This window comes from Salmo salar, unplaced genomic scaffold (genome assembly GCF_905237065.1).
Source record: "Salmo salar unplaced genomic scaffold, Ssal_v3.1, whole genome shotgun sequence".
Classification (NCBI taxonomy): Eukaryota; Metazoa; Chordata; class Actinopteri; order Salmoniformes; family Salmonidae; genus Salmo; species Salmo salar.
Genome location: NW_025550956.1, coordinates 1,237,833 through 1,256,886, shown reverse-complemented (window position 1 = coordinate 1,256,886; position 19,054 = coordinate 1,237,833). Strand labels below are relative to the sequence as shown.

Sequence of the window (19,054 nt, the reverse complement as noted above, 5' to 3'; positions counted from 1 at the left end):
ATTGTAGAATAATAGTGAAGACATCAAAACTATGAAATAACACATATGGAATCATGTAGTAACCAAAAAAATTGTTAAATGAAAATATATTTTATATTTGAGATTCTTCAAAGTAGCCACCCTTTGCCTTGATGACAGCTTTGCACACTCTTGGCATTCTCTCAACCAGCTTCACCTGGAATGCTTTTCCAACAGTCTTGAAGGAGTTCCCACATATGCTGAGCACTTGTTGGCTGCTTTTCCTTCACTCTGCGGTCCAACTCATCCCAAATTGGGTTGAGGTCGGATGATTGTGGAGGCCAAAACAGTTAGGAATAGAGACAAGGGTACAAATCATATACGCATTTATTAGAATTTCATAACAAAAATTGACAAGGTAGAAAATGTGACTATGAAATCCCAAGAACGTAGCTGTGTGACTAAAGTATTATGTTATGGAAATATACAAGATACATTCACATGGTAAGGTGTGGCCTACAGTCATACAGTAAAAGGACATGATACATGTAGTGTAGAAACGGGGTCAGTCTCGATGGAGTGTAGAAACAGGGTCAGACTAGCTGTAGTATAGAAGAGTAGCTCTGGACCAGAGCTAGACAAAGAACAGACAGAAGAGTAGCTCTGGCCCAGGGCCTGTTCCTCTACTAAGGGACTGAGTAACAACACTCTGGTCCAGAGCTAGACAAAGGACAGACAGAAGAGTAGCTCTGGTCCAGGGCCTGTTCCTCTACTAGGAGACTGAGTAACAACACTCTGGTCCAGAGCTAGACAAAGGACAGACAGAAGAGTAGCTCTGGACCAGAGCTAGACAAAGGACAGACAGAAGAGTGGCTCTGGACCAGAGCTAGACAAAGGACAGACAGAAGAGTAGCTCTGGACCAGAGCTAGACAAAGGACAGAAGAAGAGTAGCTCTGGTCCAGGGCCTGTTCCTCTACTAGGGGACTGAGTAACAACACTCTGGACCAGAGCGAGACAAAGGACAGACAGAAGAGTAGCTCTGGTCCAGAGCTAGACAAAGGACAGACAGAAGAGTAGCTCTGGTCCAGAGCTAGACAAAGGACAGACAGAAGAGTGGCTCTGGTCCAGAGCTAGACAAAGGACAGACAGAAAAGTAGCTCTTACAGACTGTAGAGTACAGTATGTAGTGAATATAACATTACAGACTGTAGAGTACAGTATGTAGGGAATATAACATTACAGACTGTAGAGTACAGTATGTAGTGAATATAACATTACAGACTGTAGAGTAGTGAATATAACATTACAGACTGTAGAGTACAGTATGTAGGGAATATAACATTACAGACGGTAGAGTAGTGAATATAACATTACAGACTGTAGAGTACAGTATGTAGGGAATACAACATTACAGACTGTAGAGTACAGTATGTAGCGAATATAACATTACAGACTGTAGAGTACAGTATGTAGTGAATATAACATTACAGACTGTAGAGTACAGTATGTAGGGATTATAACATTACAGACTGTAGAGTACAGTATGTAGGGAATACAACATTACAGACTGTAGAGTACAGTATGTAGTGAATACAACATTAGACTGTAGAGTACAGTATGTAGTGAATATAACATTACAGACTGTAGAGTACAGTATGTAGTGAATATAACATTAGACTGTAGAGTACAGTATGTAGTGAATATAACATTACAGACTGCAGAGTACAGTATGTAGGGATTATAACATTACAGACTGTAGAGTACAGTATGTAGGGAATATAACATTACTGACTGTAGAGTACAGTATGTAGTGAATACAACATTAGACTGTAGAGTACAGTATGTAGGGAATATATGCCATTACAGACGGTAGAGTAGTGAATATAACATTACAGACTGTAGAGTACAGTATGTAGGGATTATAACATTACAGACTGTAGAGTACAGTATGTAGGGATTATAACATTACAGACTGTAGAGTACAGTATGTAGGGAATATAACATTACAGACTGTAGAGTAGTGAATATAACATTACAGACTGTAGAGTAGTGAATATAACATTACAGACTGTAGAGTACAGTATGTAGGGAATATAACATTACAGACTGTAGAGTACAGTATGTAGTGAATATAACATTACAGACTGTAGAGTACAGTATGTAGGGAATATAACATTACAGACTGTAGAGTAGTGAATATAACATTACAGACTGTAGAGTAGTGAATATAACATTACAGACTGTAGAGTACAGTATGTAGGGAATATAACATTACAGACTGTAGAGTACAGTATGTAGGGAATATAACATTACAGACTGTAGAGTACAGTATGTAGGGAATATAACATTACAGACTGTAGAGTACAGTATGTAGTGAATATAACATTACAGACTGTAGAGTACAGTATGTAGGGAATATAACATTACAGACTGTAGAGTACAGTATGTAGTGAATACAACATTAGACTGTAGAGTACAGTATGTAGGGAATATAACATTACAGACTGTAGAGTACAGTATGTAGTGAATATAACATTACAGACTGCAGAGTACAGTATGTAGGGAATATAACATTACAGACTGTAGAGTAGTGAATATAACATTACAGACTGTAGAGTACAGTATGTAGGGAATATAACATTACAGACTGTAGAGTACAGTATGTAGGGAATATAACATTACAGACTGTAGAGTACAGTATGTAGTGAATATAACATTACAGACTGTAGAGTACAGTATGTAGTGAATATAACATTACAGACTGTAGAGTACAGTATGTAGGGAATATAACATTACAGACTGTAGAGTACAGTATGTAGGGAATATAACATTACAGACTGTAGAGTACAGTATGTAGGGAATATAACATTACAGACTGTAGAGTACAGTATGTAGGGAATATAACATTACAGACTGTAGAGAACAGTATGTAGGGAATATAACATTACAGACTGTAGAGTACAGTATGTAGAGTAGTGAATATAACATTACAGACTGTAGAGTACAGTATGTAGGGAATATAACATTACAGACTGTAGAGTACAGTATGTAGGGATTATAACATTACAGACTGTAGAGTACATTATGTAGGGATTGTAACATTACTGACTGTAGAGTACAGTATGTAGGGAATACAACATTAGACTGTAGAGTACAGTATGTAGGGAATATAACATTACAGACGGTAGAGTAGTGAATATAACATTACAGACTGTAGAGTACAGTATGTAGGGATTATAACATTACAGCCTGTAGAGTACAGTATGTAGGGATTATAACATTACAGACTGTAGAGTACAGTATGTAGGGAATATAACATTACAGACTGTAGAGTAGTGAATATAACATTACAGACTGTAGAGTAGTGAATATAACATTACAGACTGTAGAGTACAGTATGTAGGGAATATAACATTACAGACTGTAGAGTAGTGAATATAACATTACAGACTGTAGAGTAGTGAATATAACATTACAGACTGTAGAGTACAGTATGTAGTGAATATAACATTACAGACTGTAGAGTACAGTATGTAGGGAATATAACATTACAGACTGTAGAGTACAGTATGTAGGGAATATAACATTACAGACTGTAGAGTACAGTATGTAGTGAATATAACATTACAGACTGTAGAGTACAGTATGTAGTGAATATAACATTACAGTCTGTAGAGTACAGTATGTAGTGAATATAACATTACAGACTGTAGAGTACAGTATGTAGTGAATACAACATTACAGACTGTAGAGTACAATATGTAGTGAATACAACATTAGACTGTAGAGTACAGTATGTAGGGAATATAACATTACAGACTGTAGAGTACAGTATGTAGGGAATATAACATTACAGACTGCAGAGTACAGTATGTAGGGAATATAACATTACAGACTGTAGAGTAGTGAATATAACATTACAGACTGTAGAGTACAGTATGTAGGGAATATAACATTACAGACTGTAGAGTACAGTATGTAGGGAATATAACATTACAGACTGTAGAGTAGTGAATATAACATTAGACTGTAGAGTACATTATGTAGGGAATATAACATTATAGACTGTAGAGTACAGTATGTAGGGAATATAACATTACAGACTGTAGAGTACAGTATGTAGTGAATATAACATTACAGACTGTAGAGTACAGTATGTAGGGAATACAACATTACAGACTGTAGAGTACAGTATGTAGTGAATACAACATTAGACTGTAGAGTACAGTATGTAGTGAATATAACATTACAGACTGTAGAGTACAGTATGTAGTGAATATAACATTAGACTGTAGAGTACAGTATGTAGTGAATATAACATTACAGACTGCAGAGTACAGTATGTAGGGATTATAACATTACAGACTGTAGAGTACAGTATGTAGGGAATATAACATTACTGACTGTAGAGTACAGTATGTAGTGAATACAACATTAGACTGTAGAGTACAGTATGTAGGGAATATATGCCATTACAGACGGTAGAGTAGTGAATATAACATTACAGACTGTAGAGTACAGTATGTAGGGATTATAACATTACAGACTGTAGAGTACAGTATGTAGGGATTATAACATTACAGACTGTAGAGTACAGTATGTAGGGAATATAACATTACAGACTGTAGAGTAGTGAATATAACATTACAGACTGTAGAGTAGTGAATATAACATTACAGACTGTAGAGTACAGTATGTAGGGAATATAACATTACAGACTGTAGAGTACAGTATGTAGTGAATATAACATTACAGACTGTAGAGTACAGTATGTAGGGAATATAACATTACAGACTGTAGAGTACAGTATGTAGTGAATATAACATTACAGACTGTAGAGTACAGTATGTAGGGAATATAACATTACAGACTGTAGAGTACAGTATGTAGGGAATATAACATTACAGACTGTAGAGTACAGTATGTAGTGAATATAACATTACAGACTGTAGAGTACAGTATGTAGTGAATATAACATTACAGTCTGTAGAGTACAGTATGTAGTGAATATAACATTACAGACTGTAGAGTACAGTATGTAGTGAATACAACATTACAGACTGTAGAGTACAATATGTAGTGAATACAACATTAGACTGTAGAGTACAGTATGTAGGGAATATAACATTACAGACTGTAGAGTACAGTATGTAGGGAATATAACATTACAGACTGCAGAGTACAGTATGTAGGGAATATAACATTACAGACTGTAGAGTAGTGAATATAACATTACAGACTGTAGAGTACAGTATGTAGGGAATATAACATTACAGACTGTAGAGTACAGTATGTAGGGAATATAACATTACAGACTGTAGAGTAGTGAATATAACATTAGACTGTAGAGTACATTATGTAGGGAATATAACATTATAGACTGTAGAGTACAGTATGTAGGGAATATAACATTACAGACTGTAGAGTACAGTATGTAGTGAATATAACATTACAGACTGTAGAGTACAGTATGTAGGGAATATAACATTACAGACTGTAGAGTACAGTATGTAGGGAATATAACATTACAGACTGTAGAGAACAGTATGTAGGGAATATAACATTACAGACTGTAGAGTACAGTATGTAGAGTACAGTATGTAGGGAATATAACATTACAGACTGTAGAGTACAGTATGTAGGGAATATAACATTACAGACTGTAGAGTACAGTATGTAGGGAATATAACATTACAGACTGTAGAATACAGTATGTAGTGAATATCTGACCAAACACATTTCAGTTAGAATGAACATACATTGTTCACCTTGTTGTAAACACGTCTTTAAAAAATACAAGTGCACTACTTTATCATGTAGTGCACTAAGGATGCATTGAAAGATGTCTTTATCACAGACATTACACCCTATAATACTGATATTATTAGCATGAAAAATATTAAAACAGGGACTAAAGAATGAAGTGGACAGGTTTCAGCCTTCAGGGTGGATGTTTTAGTCAGATTAAAACAGGATGAGACCAACGAAATAACTGCAATGCAAAGTTATATATATAGATACACACACACACACACCGAGTATACTAAACATTAGGAACACCATAATATTGGGTTTTACCCCCTTTCCCCCTCCCCCTCAGAACAGCCTCAATTCATCGGGGACATGGACTTCACAAGGTGTCGAAAGCGTTCCACAGGGACGCTGGGCCCCACGTTGACTCCAACGCTTCCCACAGTTGTGTTAAATTAGCTGGATGTCGTTTGGATGGTGGACCATTCTAGCCACCGTGCTTCTATACCTGCATTGCTTGCTGTTTGGGGGGTTTTAGGCTGGGTTTCTGTACAGCACTTTGAGATATCAGCTGATGTAAGAAGGGCTTTATAAATACATTTGATTTGATTTGACACACACGGGAAACAGCAGCTTTGCAGTTCTTGACACAAACCGGTGCGACTGGCACTACCGTACCCCATTAAAAAAGGCACTTAAATATTTTTTTTTGTCTTGCAACATTCGGCAATCCATGTCGCCAATTGTCTCAAGGTTTGAAAATCCTTTTAAACCTGTCTCCTCACCTCTTCATCTACACTGATTGAAGTGGATTTAACACGAGACGTCAATAAGGGATTCACCCTGGTCAGTCTGTGTCATGGAAAGAATAGGTGTTCCTAATGGTTTGTCCACTCAGTGTGTGTGTGTGTGTGTGTGTGTGTGTGTGTATGTATATACACACACACTACATGACCAAAAGTATGTGGACACCTGCTCGTCTAACATCTCATTCCATAATCATGGGCATTAATATGGAGTTGGTCCCCCCCTTTGCTGCTATAACAGCCTCCACTCTTCAGGGAAGTCATTAATATGGAGTTGGTCCCCCCCTTTGCTGCTATAACAGCCTCCACTCTTCAGGGAAGGCATTAATATGGAGTTGGTCCCCCCCCTTTGCTGCTATAACAGCCTCCACTCTTCTGGGAAGTCATTAATATGGAGATGGTCCCCCCTTTGCTGCTATAACAGCCTCCACTCTTCAGGGAAGTCATTAATATGGAGTTGGTCCCCCCCCTTTGCTGCTATAACAGCCTCCACTCTTCAGGGAAGTCATTAATATGGAGTTGGTCCCCCCCCCTTTGCTGCTATAACAGCCTCCACTCTTCTGGGAAGGCTTTCCACTAGATGTTGGAACATTGCTGCGGGGTCTTGCTTCCATTCAGCCACAAGAGCATTAGTGAGGTCGGGCCCTGATGTTGGGCGATTAGGTCCGGCTCGCAGTCGGCATTCCAATTCATTGTCATGCTGAAACAGGAAAGGGTCTTCCCCAAACTATTGCCACAAAGTTGGAAGCACAGAATCGTCTAGAATGTCATTGTATGCTGTAGTGTTAAGATTTCCCTTCACTGGAACTAAGGGGGCCTGAATCATGAAAAACAGCCCCAGACCAGTATTCCTCCTCCATCAAACTTTACAGTTGGCACTATGCATTGTGGTAGGTAGCGTTCTCCTGGCATCCGCCAAACCCAGATTCGTCTGTTGGACTGCCAGATGTTGACACGTGATTCAACACTCCAGAGAACGCGTTTCCACTGCTCCAGAGTCCAATGGCGGCGAGCTTTACACCATTCCAGCCGTCGCTTGGCATTGCACATGATGATCTTAGGCTTGTGTGCAGCTGCTCGGTCATGGAAACCCATTTCATGAAGCTCCCGACCAACAGTTCTCGTGCTGACGTTGCTTCCAGAGGCAGATTGGAACTCGGTAGTGAGTATTGCAACCAAGGACAGAGACGATTTTTACGCGCTATGCACTTGTCGGTACCGTTCTGTGAGCTTGTGTGGCCTACCACTTCGCGGCTGAGCCGTTGTTGCTCCTAGATGTTTCCACTTCACTATAACAGCACTTACAGTTGACCGGAGGGCAGCTCTGGCAGGGCAGAAATTTGACAAACTGACTTGTTGGAAAGGTGGCATCCTATGACGGTGCCACGTTGAAAGTCACTGAGCTCTTCAGTACGGGCCATTCTACTGCCAATGTTTGTCTATGGAGAATGCATGGCTGTGTGCTCGATTTAATACACCTATCAGCAATGGGTTTTGGTGAAATAGCCGAATCCACTCATTTGAAGGGGCGTCCACATACTTATGTGTGTGTGTGTGTGTGAGATATATAGATATATATATGTGATATACACATTCGTACATATAAATATAACTATCCATAAATTAGTCCATATCAATATGCATTTATTTCTCAGTCTGTGTTTAACTCAATGCTGGGTTCTTCAGCGTCAACATGGTCCTGTTCATTAGGACACGTCGTACTAAAATGTTTTGCAACACATAACGGAAACAAGTGTTTATCACCGGTCACTTTCCCTGTTTGTCTGTTTGGTGCCTAACGAATATGACTCAGTCTCTCTCTCCAGGGCCCACCCAGTCCTCCTCCGTCCGTCTCAGGGCCCACCGTCATCCTCCGCCCGTCTCAGGGCCCACCCAGTCATCCTCTGTCTCTCTCTCAGGGCCCACCCAGGGCCCACCCAGTCATCCTCAATCTCTCTCTCCAGGGCCCACCCAGTCATCCTCAATCTCTCTCTCCAGGGCCCACCCAGTCATCCTCAGTCTCTCTCCAGGGCCCACCCAGTCATCCTCCGTCTCTCTCTCCAGGGCCCACCCAGTCATCCTCCGTCTCTCTCTCCAGGGCCCACCCAGTCATCCTCCGTCTCTCTCTCCAGGGCCCACCCAGTCATCCTCCGTCTCTCTCCAGGGCCCACCCAGGGCCCACCCAGTCATCCTCCGTCTCTCTCCAGGGCCCACCCAGTCATCCTCCGTCTCTCTCTCCAGGGCCCACCCAGTCATCCTCCGTCTCTCTCTCCAGGGCCCACCCAGTCATCCTCCGTCTCTCTCTCCAGGGCCCACCCAGTCATCCTCCGTCTCTCTCTCCAGGGCCCACCCAGTCATCCTCCGTCTCTCTCTCCAGGGCCCACCCAGTCATCCTCCGTCTCTCTCTCCAGGGCCCACCCAGTCATCGTCCGTCTCTCTCCAGGGCCCACCCAGTCATCCTCCGTCTCTCTCCAGGGCCCACCCAGGGCCCAACCAGTCATCGTCCGTCTTTCTCTCTCCAGGGCCCACCCAGTCATCCTCCGTCTCTCTCCAGGGCCCACCCAGGGCCCAACCAGCCATCGTCCGCCTCTCTCTCTCTCCAGGGCCCACCCAGTCATCCTCCGTCTCTCTCCAGGGCCCACCCAGGGCCCACCCAGTCATCCTCCGTCTCTCTCTCCAGGACCCACCCAGTCCGCTCCACCATCGTAGTCCTGTGAGCTCGAGGACGACGGTGGCGGTGGTTCCTTGGTCTTGGGAGCATCTTCTCAGCAGGTGGTGAAGTCTGTAGACCTCTATACAGCACGTACTTTGAAAAGAAACCAAAGAAACTGTGATTTGGGGGTGAGGGGTCAGGGTCAAAGCCTAATAAAAAGATAAGGGGTCAGGGTCAAAGCCTAATAAAATTGCCTTAAGAGGACAAATAATGTTGTTTGAATTGAAGGTGGGGCTTGGAACAACCAATCAGGTAGGAAATGAGTAGCCTGGTGGAGGGGAGGGGCTAGGATATGACATCATGAGTGTCGCTGTTAGGTCGTTGTTGACGGTTGGCCACGGGGGGGAGGGGCTTGCCGAAGAACTCTGAAAGAGAGAGAGGAGGAGGAAGAGAGAGGAGGAGGAAGAGAGAGAGAGAGGAGGAAGAGAGAGAGAGGAGGAAGAGACAGGAGGAGGAAGAGAGAGAGGAGGAGGAAGAGAGAGGAGGAGGAAGAAGAGAGAAGAGGAGAAAGAGAGAAGAGGAGGAAGAGAGAAGAGGAGGAAGAGAGAAGAGGAGGAAGAGAGAAGAGGAGGAAGAGACAGGACTAAATTAGCTACATCTATGTAAGGCTGGCTACTGGTTTCTGTTAGCTGAAATCAAAAAACCGTGAACACAGCATGACAGAAATGTGTTCTGACAACTTCCTGTACAGTATTAACATGGTCAAATATAAACAGCCCATACAACAAGATGACCTGCACCACGTAACAGACACTGACTGAAGGGACAGGACACAGGTGGCATGTAGGACGTAGGATGAACAGAGAGATTTCATCCAACTTCCATCAGACAGAGAACACAGACAACTAAAATACGTTTTCAGAGGACATCAGTGGTGTTAAACACGCTCTGTAGACAGAGAGGAAATGGGGTCAGTGTTGTTAAACATGCTCTGTAGACAGAGAGAGGAAATGGGGTCAGTGTCGTTAAACATGCTCTGTAGACAGAGAGAGGAAATGGGGTCAGTGTTGTTTAACATGCTCTGTAGACAGAGAGAGGAAATGGGGTCAGTGTTGTTTAACATGCTCTGTAGACAGAGAGAGGAAATTGGGTCAGTGTTGTTAAACATGCTCTGTAGACAGAGAGGAAATGGGGTCAGTGTTGTTAAACATGCTCTGTAGACAGAGAGAGGAAATGACGTCATGGAATAAGAGACATCAGCTGTTAGTGAAAGAGGAAGAACAGCAGCATGACATGAACAGGCTGCTAGATGACTTACAGACGGAAGGTTAGTTAGTAGTTAGTTAGTGGTTAGTTAGTGGTTAACATACAGCAGTGGAGTGGTGGTGGAGTTTCACTGTAAACATCATTACCAGAACGACTCCTGTCGCCAAGAGGCTCCAGCTTGGGAAGCCTAGACATTATGGGAGTAGCCCATCCCACTATAACAACAAAACACATGATTAGCAGTAGTCCATCCCACTAAAACAACAACTAAATAGATTATTAGTAGTAGTCCATCCCACTATAACAACTAAATAGATTATTAGTAGTAGTCCATCCCACTATAACAACAACAACTAAATAGATTATTAGTAGTAGTCCATCCCACTATAACAACAACTAAATAGATTATTAGTAGTAGTCCATCCCACTATAACAACAACTAAATAGATTATTAGTAGTAGTCCATCCCACTATAACAACAACTAAATAGATTATTAGTAGTAGTCCATCCCACTATAACAACAACTAAATAGATTATTAGTAGTAGTCCATCCCACTATAACAACAACTAAATAGATTATTAGTAGTAGTCCATCCCACTATAACAACAACTAAATAGATTATTAGTAGTAGTCCATCCCACTATAACAACAACTAAATAGATTATTAGTAGTAGTCCATCCCACTATAACAACAACTAAATAGATTATTAGTAGTAGTCCATCCCACTATAACAACAACAACTATATAGATTATTAGTAGTAGTCCATCCCACTATAACAACAACAACTAAATAGATTATTAGTAGTAGTCCATCCCACTATAACAACAACTAAATAGATTATTAGTAGTAGTCCATCCCACTATAACAACAACTAAATAGATTATTAGTAGTAGTCCATCCCACTATAACAACAACTAAATAGATTATTAGTAGTAGTCCATCCCACTATAACAACAACAACTATATAGATTATTAGTAGTAGTCCATCCCACTATAACAACAACAACTAAATAGATTATTAGTAGTAGTCCATCCCACTATAACAACAACTAAATAGATTATTAGTAGTAGTCCATCCCACTATAACAACAACTAAATAGATTATTAGTAGTAGTCCATCCCACTATAACAACAACTAAATAGATTATTAGTAGTAGTCCATCCCACTATAACAACAACTAAATAGATTATTAGTAGTAGTCCATCCCACTACAACAACAACAACTAAATAGATTATTAGTAGTAGTCCATCCCACTATAACAACAACTTTATAGATTATTAGTAGTAGTCCATCCCACTATAACAACAACTAAATAGATTATTAGTAGTAGTCCATCCCACTATAACAACAACTAAATAGATTATTAGTAGTAGTCCATCCCACTATAACAACAACTAAATAGATTATTAGTAGTAGTCCATCCCACTATAACAACAACAACTAAATAGATTATTAGTAGTAGTCCATCCCACTATAACAACAACAACTAAATAGATTATTAGTAGTAGTCCATCCCACTATAACAACAACAACTATATAGATTATTAGTAGTAGTCCATCCCACTATAACAACAACTAAATAGATTATTAGTAGTAGTCCATCCCACTATAACAACTAAATAGATTATTAGTAGTAGTCCATCCCACTATAACAACAACTAAATAGATTATTAGTAGTAGTCCATCCCACTATAACAACAACTAAATAGATTATTAGTAGTAGTCCATCCCACTATAACAACAACTAAATAGATTATTAGGAGTAGTCCATCCCACTATAACAACAACAACTAAATAGATTATTAGTAGTAGTCCATCCCACTATAACAACAACTAAATAGATTATTAGTAGTAGTCCATCCCACTATAACAACAACAACTATATAGATTATTAGTAGTAGTCCATCCCACTATAACAACAACAACTAAATAGATTATTAGTAGTAGTCCATCCCACTATAACAACAACTAAATAGATTATTAGTAGTAGTCCATCCCACTATAACAACAACTAAATAGATTATTAGGAGTAGTCCATCCCACTATAACAACAACAACTAAATAGATTATTAGTAGTAGTCCATCCCACTATAACAACAACTAAATAGATTATTAGTAGTAGTCCATCCCACTATAACAACAACAACTAAATAGATTATTAGTAGTAGTCCATCCCACTATAACAACAACTAAATAGATTATTAGTAGTAGTCCATCCCACTATAACAACAACTATATAGATTATTAGTAGTAGTCCATCCCACTATAACAACAACTATATAGATTATTAGTAGTAGTCCATCCCACTATAAGAACTAAATAGATTATTAGTAGTAGTCCATCCCACTATAACAACAACAACTAAATAGATTATTAGTAGTAGTCCATCCCACTATAACAACAACTAAATAGATTATTAGTAGTAGTCCATCCCACTATAACAACAACAACTAAATAGATTATTAGTAGTAGTCCATCCCACTACAACAACAACTAAATAGATTATTAGTAGTAGTCCATCCCACTATAACAACAACAACTAAATAGATTATTAGTAGTAGTCCATCCCACTATAACAACTATATAGATTATTAGTAGTAGTCCATCCCACTATAAGAACTAAATAGATTATTAGTAGTAGTCCATCCCACTATAACAACAACAACTAAATAGATTATTAGTAGTAGTCCATCCCACTATAACAACAACAACTAAATAGATTATTAGTAGTAGTCCATCCCACTATAACAACAACTAAATAGATTATTAGTAGTAGTCCATCCCACTATAACAACAACTATATAGATTATTAGTAGTAGTCCATCCCACTATAACAACTACTATAAAGATTATTAGTAGTAGTCCATCCCACTATAACAACAACTAAATAGATTATTAGTAGTAGTCCATCCCACTATAACAACAACTAAATAGATTATTAGTAGTAGTCCATCCCACTATAACAACAACTAAATAGATTATTAGTAGTAGTCCATCCCACTATAACAACAACAACTAAATAGATTATTAGTAGTAGTCCATCCCACTATAACAACAACTAAATAGATTATTAGTAGTAGTCCATCCCACTATAACAACAACTATATAGATTATTAGTAGTAGTCCATCCCACTATAACAACTACTATAAAGATTATTAGTAGTAGTCCATCCCACTATAACAACAACTAAATAGATTATTAGTAGTAGTCCATCCCACTATAACAACAACTATATAGATTATTAGTAGTAGTCCATCCCACTATAACAACAACTAAATAGATTATTAGTAGTAGTCCATCCCACTATAACAACAACTAAATAGATTATTAGTAGTAGTCCATCCCACTATAACAACAACTAAATAGATTATTAGTAGTAGTCCATCCCACTATAACAACAACAACTAAATAGATTATTAGTAGTAGTCCATCCCACTATAACAACAACAACTATATAGATTATTAGAAGTAGTCCATCCCACTATAACAACAACTAAATAGATTATTAGTAGTAGTCCATCCCACTATAACAACAACTATATAGATTATTAGTAGTAGTCCATCCCACTATAACAACAACAACTAAATAGATTATTAGTAGTAGTCCATCCCACTATAACAACAACAACTAAATAGATTATTAGTAGTAGTCCATCCCACTATAACAACAACAACTAAATAGATTATTAGTAGTAGTCCATCCCACTATAACAACAACAACTAAATAGATTATTAGTAGTAGTCCATCCCACTATAACAACAACAACTAAATAGATTATTAGTAGTAGTCCATCCCACTATAACAACTAAATAGATTATTAGTAGTAGTCCATCCCACTATAACAACAACTAAATAGATTATTAGTAGTAGTCCATCCCACTATAACAACAACAACTAAATAGATTATTAGTAGTAGTCCATCCCACTATAACAACAACTAAATAGATTATTAGTAGTAGTCCATCCCACTATAACAACAACTAAATAGATTATTAGTAGTAGTCCATCCCACTATAACAACAACTAAATAGATTATTAGTAGTAGTCCATCCCACTATAACAACTAAATAGATTATTAGTAGTAGTCCATCCCACTATAACAACAACTAAATAGATTATTAGTAGTAGTCCATCCCACTATAACAACAACTATATAGATTATTAGTAGTAGTCCATCCCACTATAACAACAACAACTAAATAGATTATTAGTAGTAGTCCATCCCACTATAACAACAACAACTAAATAGATTATTAGTAGTAGTCCATCCCACTATAACAACAACAACTAAATAGATTATTAGTAGTAGTCCATCCCACTATAACAACTAAATAGATTATTAGTAGTAGTCCATCCCACTATAACAACAACAACTAAATAGATTATTAGTAGTAGTCCATCCCACTATAACAACTAAATAGATTATTAGTAGTAGTCCATCCCACTATAACAACAACAACTAAATAGATTATTAGTAGTAGTCCATCCCACTATAACAACAACTAAATAGATTATTAGTAGTAGTCCATCCCACTATAACAACAACTAAATAGATTATTAGTAGTAGTCCATCCCACTATAACAACAACTAAATAGATTATTAGTAGTAGTCCATCCCACTATAACAACAACTAAATAGATTATTAGTAGTAGTCCATCCCACTATAACAACAACTAAATAGATTATTAGTAGTAGTCCATCCCACTATAACAACAACTATATAGATTATTAGTAGTAGTCCATCCCACTATAACAACAACAACTAAATAGATTATTAGTAGTAGTCCATCCCACTATAACAACAACAACTAAATAGATTATTAGTAGTAGTCCATCCCACTATAACAACAACAACTAAATAGATTATTAGTAGTAGTCCATCCCACTATAACAACAACTAAATAGATTATTAGTAGTAGTCCATCCCACTATAACAACAACTATATAGATTATTAGTAGTAGTCCATCCCACTATAACAACAACAACTAAATAGATTATTAGTAGTAGTCCATCCCACTATAACAACAACAACTAAATAGATTATTAGTAGTAGTCCATCCCACTATAACAACAACTAAATAGATTATTAGTAGTAGTCCATCCCACTATAACAACAATTTAAATAGATTATTAGTAGTAGTCCATCCCACTATAACAACAACTAAATAGATTATTAGTAGTAGTCCATCCCACTATAACAACAACTAAATAGATTATTAGTAGTAGTCCATCCCACTATAACAACAACTAAATAGATTATTAGTAGTAGTCCATCCCACTATAACAACAACAACTAAATAGATTATTAGTAGTAGTCCATCCCACTATAACAACAACACTAAATAGATTATTAGTAGTAGTCCATCCCACTATAACAACAACTAAATAGATTATTAGTAGTAGTCCATCCCACTATAACAACAACTAAATAGATTATTAGTAGTAGTCCATCCCACTATAACAACAACTAAATAGATTATTAGTAGTAGTCCATCCCACTATAACAACAACTAAATAGATTATTAGTAGTAGTCCATCCCACTATAACAACAACTATATAGATTATTAGTAGTAGTCCATCCCACTATAACAACAACTAAATAGATTATTAGTAGTAGTCCATCCCACTATAACAACAACTATAGATTATTAGTAGTAGTCCATCCACTATAACAACAAATAGATTATTAGTAGTAGTCCATCCCACTATAACAACACTAAATAGATTATTAGTAGTAGTCCATCCCACTATAACAACACTAAATAGATTATTAGTAGTAGTCCATCCCACTATAACAACAACTAAATAGATTATTAGTAGTAGTCCATCCCACTATAACAACAACTAAATAGATTATTAGTAGTAGTCCATCCCACTATAACAACAACTAAATAGATTATTAGTAGTAGTCCATCCCACTATAACAACAACAACTAAATAGATTATTAGTAGTAGTCCATCCCACTATAACAACAACAACTAAATAGATTATTAGTAGTAGTCCATCCCACTATAACAACAACAACTAAATAGATTATTAGTAGTAGTCCATCCCACTATAACAACAACAACTAAATAGATTATTAGTAGTAGTCCATCCCACTATAACAACAACTAAATAGATTATTAGTAGTAGTCCATCCCACTATAACAACAACAACTAAATAGATTATTAGTAGTAGTCCATCCCACTATAACAACAACTAAATAGATTATTAGTAGTAGTCCATCCCACTATAACAACAACTAAATAGATTATTAGTAGTAGTCCATCCCACTATAACAACAACTAAATAGATTATTAGTAGTAGTCCATCCCACTATAACAACAACTAAATAGATTATTAGTAGTAGTCCATCCCACTATAACAACAACTATATAGATTATTAGTAGTAGTCCATCCCACTATAACAACAACACTAAATAGATTATTAGTAGTAGTCCATCCCACTATAACAACAACAACTAAATAGATTATTAGTAGTAGTCCATCCCACTATAACAACAACTAAATAGATTATTAGTAGTAGTCCATCCCACTATAACAACAACTAAATAGATTATTAGTAGTAGTCCATCCCACTATAACAACAACTAAATAGATTATTAGTAGTAGTCCATCCCACTATAACAACAACTAAATAGATTATTAGTAGTAGTCCATCCCACTATAACAACAACAACTAAATAGATTATTAGTAGTAGTCCATCCCACTATAACAACAACTAAATAGATTATTAGTAGTAGTCCATCCCACTATAACAACAACTAAATAGATTATTAGTAGTAGTCCATCCCACTATAACAACAACAACTAAATAGATTATTAGTAGTAGTCCATCCCACTATAACAACAACAACTAAATAGATTATTAGTAGTAGTCCATCCCACTATAACAACAACTAAATAGATTATTAGTAGTAGTCCATCCCACTATAACAACAACAACTAAATAGATTATTAGTAGTAGTCCATCCCACTATAACAACAACAACTAAATAGATTATTAGTAGTAGTCCATCCCACTATAACAACAACAACTAAATAGATTATTAGTAGTAGTCCATCCCACTATAACAACAACTAAATAGATTATTAGTAGTAGTCCATCCCACTATAACAACAACTAAATAGATTATTAGTAGTAGTCCATCCCACTATAACAACAACAACTAAATAGATTATTAGTAGTAGTCCATCCCACTATAACAACAACTAAATAGATTATTAGTAGTAGTCCATCCCACTATAACAACAACTAAATAGATTATTAGTAGTAGTCCATCCCACTATAACAACAATTTAAATAGATTATTAGTAGTAGTCCATCCCACTATAACAACAACTAAATAGATTATTAGTAGTAGTCCATCCCACTATAACAACAACTAAATAGATTATTAGTAGTAGTCCATCCCACTATAACAACAACAACTAAATAGATTATTAGTAGTAGTCCATCCCACTATAACAACAACTAAATAGATTATTAGTAGTAGTCCATCCCACTATAACAACAACTATATAGATTATTAGTAGTAGTCCATCTGACTATAACAACAACAACTATATAGATTATTAGTAGTAGTCCATCCCACTATAACAACAACAACTATATAGATTATTAGTAGTAGTCCATCCCACTATAACAACAACAACTAAATAGATTATTAGTAGTAGTCCATCCCACTATAACAACAACTAAATAGATTATTAGTAGTAGTCCATCCCACTATAACAACAACAACTAAATAGATTATTAGTAGTAGTCCATCCCACTATAACAACAACTAAATAGATTATTAGTAGTAGTCCATCCCACTATAACAACAACTAAATAGATTATTAGTAGTAGTCCATCCCACTATAACAACAACTAAATAGATTATTAGTAGTAGTCCATCCCACTATAACAACAACAACTAAATAGATTATTAGTAGTAGTCCATCCCACTATAACAACAACTAAATAGATTATTAGTAGTAGTCCATCCCACTATAACAACAACAACTAAATAGATTATTAGTAGTAGTCCATCCCACTATAACAACAACTAAATAGATTATTAGTAGTAGTCCATCCCACTATAACAACAACATAAATAGATTATTAGTAGTAGTCCATCCCACTATAACAACAACTAAATAGATTATTAGTAGTAGTCCATCCCACTATAACAACAACTAAATAGATTATTAGTAGTAGTCCATCCCACTATAACAACAACTAAATAGATTATTAGTAGTAGTCCATCCCACTATAACAACAACTAAATAGATTATTAGTAGTAGTCCATCCCACTATAACAACAACTAAATAGATTATTAGTAGTAGTCCATCCCACTATAACAACAACAATATATAGATTATTAGTAGTAGTCCATCCCACTATAACAACAACAACTAAATAGATTATTAGTAGTAGTCCATCCCACTATAACAACAACAACTAAATAGATTATTAGTAGTAGTCCATCCCACTATAACAACAACTAAATAGATTATTAGTAGTAGTCCATCCCACTATAACAACAACTAAATAGATTATTAGTAGTAGTCCATCCCACTATAACAACAACTAAATAGATTATTAGTAGTAGTCCA

The 19,054-nt window shown here is 36.8% G+C and overlaps 1 protein-coding gene across 2 annotated transcripts in view; it reads right to left on the bottom strand.

Annotated features, from left to right (window-relative positions):
• Positions 1–8,868: 8,868 nt before the first annotated feature.
• The window catches only part of LOC106575900 (ADP-ribosylation factor-like protein 13B), a 207,008-nt gene continuing 196,822 nt past the window's right edge, over positions 8,869–19,054 (bottom strand). The window contains exons 9-10 of one of the 2 annotated variants that reach the window (XM_045714220.1): positions 10,582–10,650; positions 8,869–9,594 (exon numbers count right to left, since the gene is read on the bottom strand). In XM_045714220.1, coding sequence (XP_045570176.1) covers positions 9,515–9,594; positions 10,582–10,650 — 149 coding nt within the window. In that variant the 3' untranslated portion in view covers positions 8,869–9,514. The remainder of the gene's footprint in view (positions 9,595–10,581; positions 10,651–19,054) is intronic. The other variant, XM_045714221.1, reaches the window with a different exon arrangement.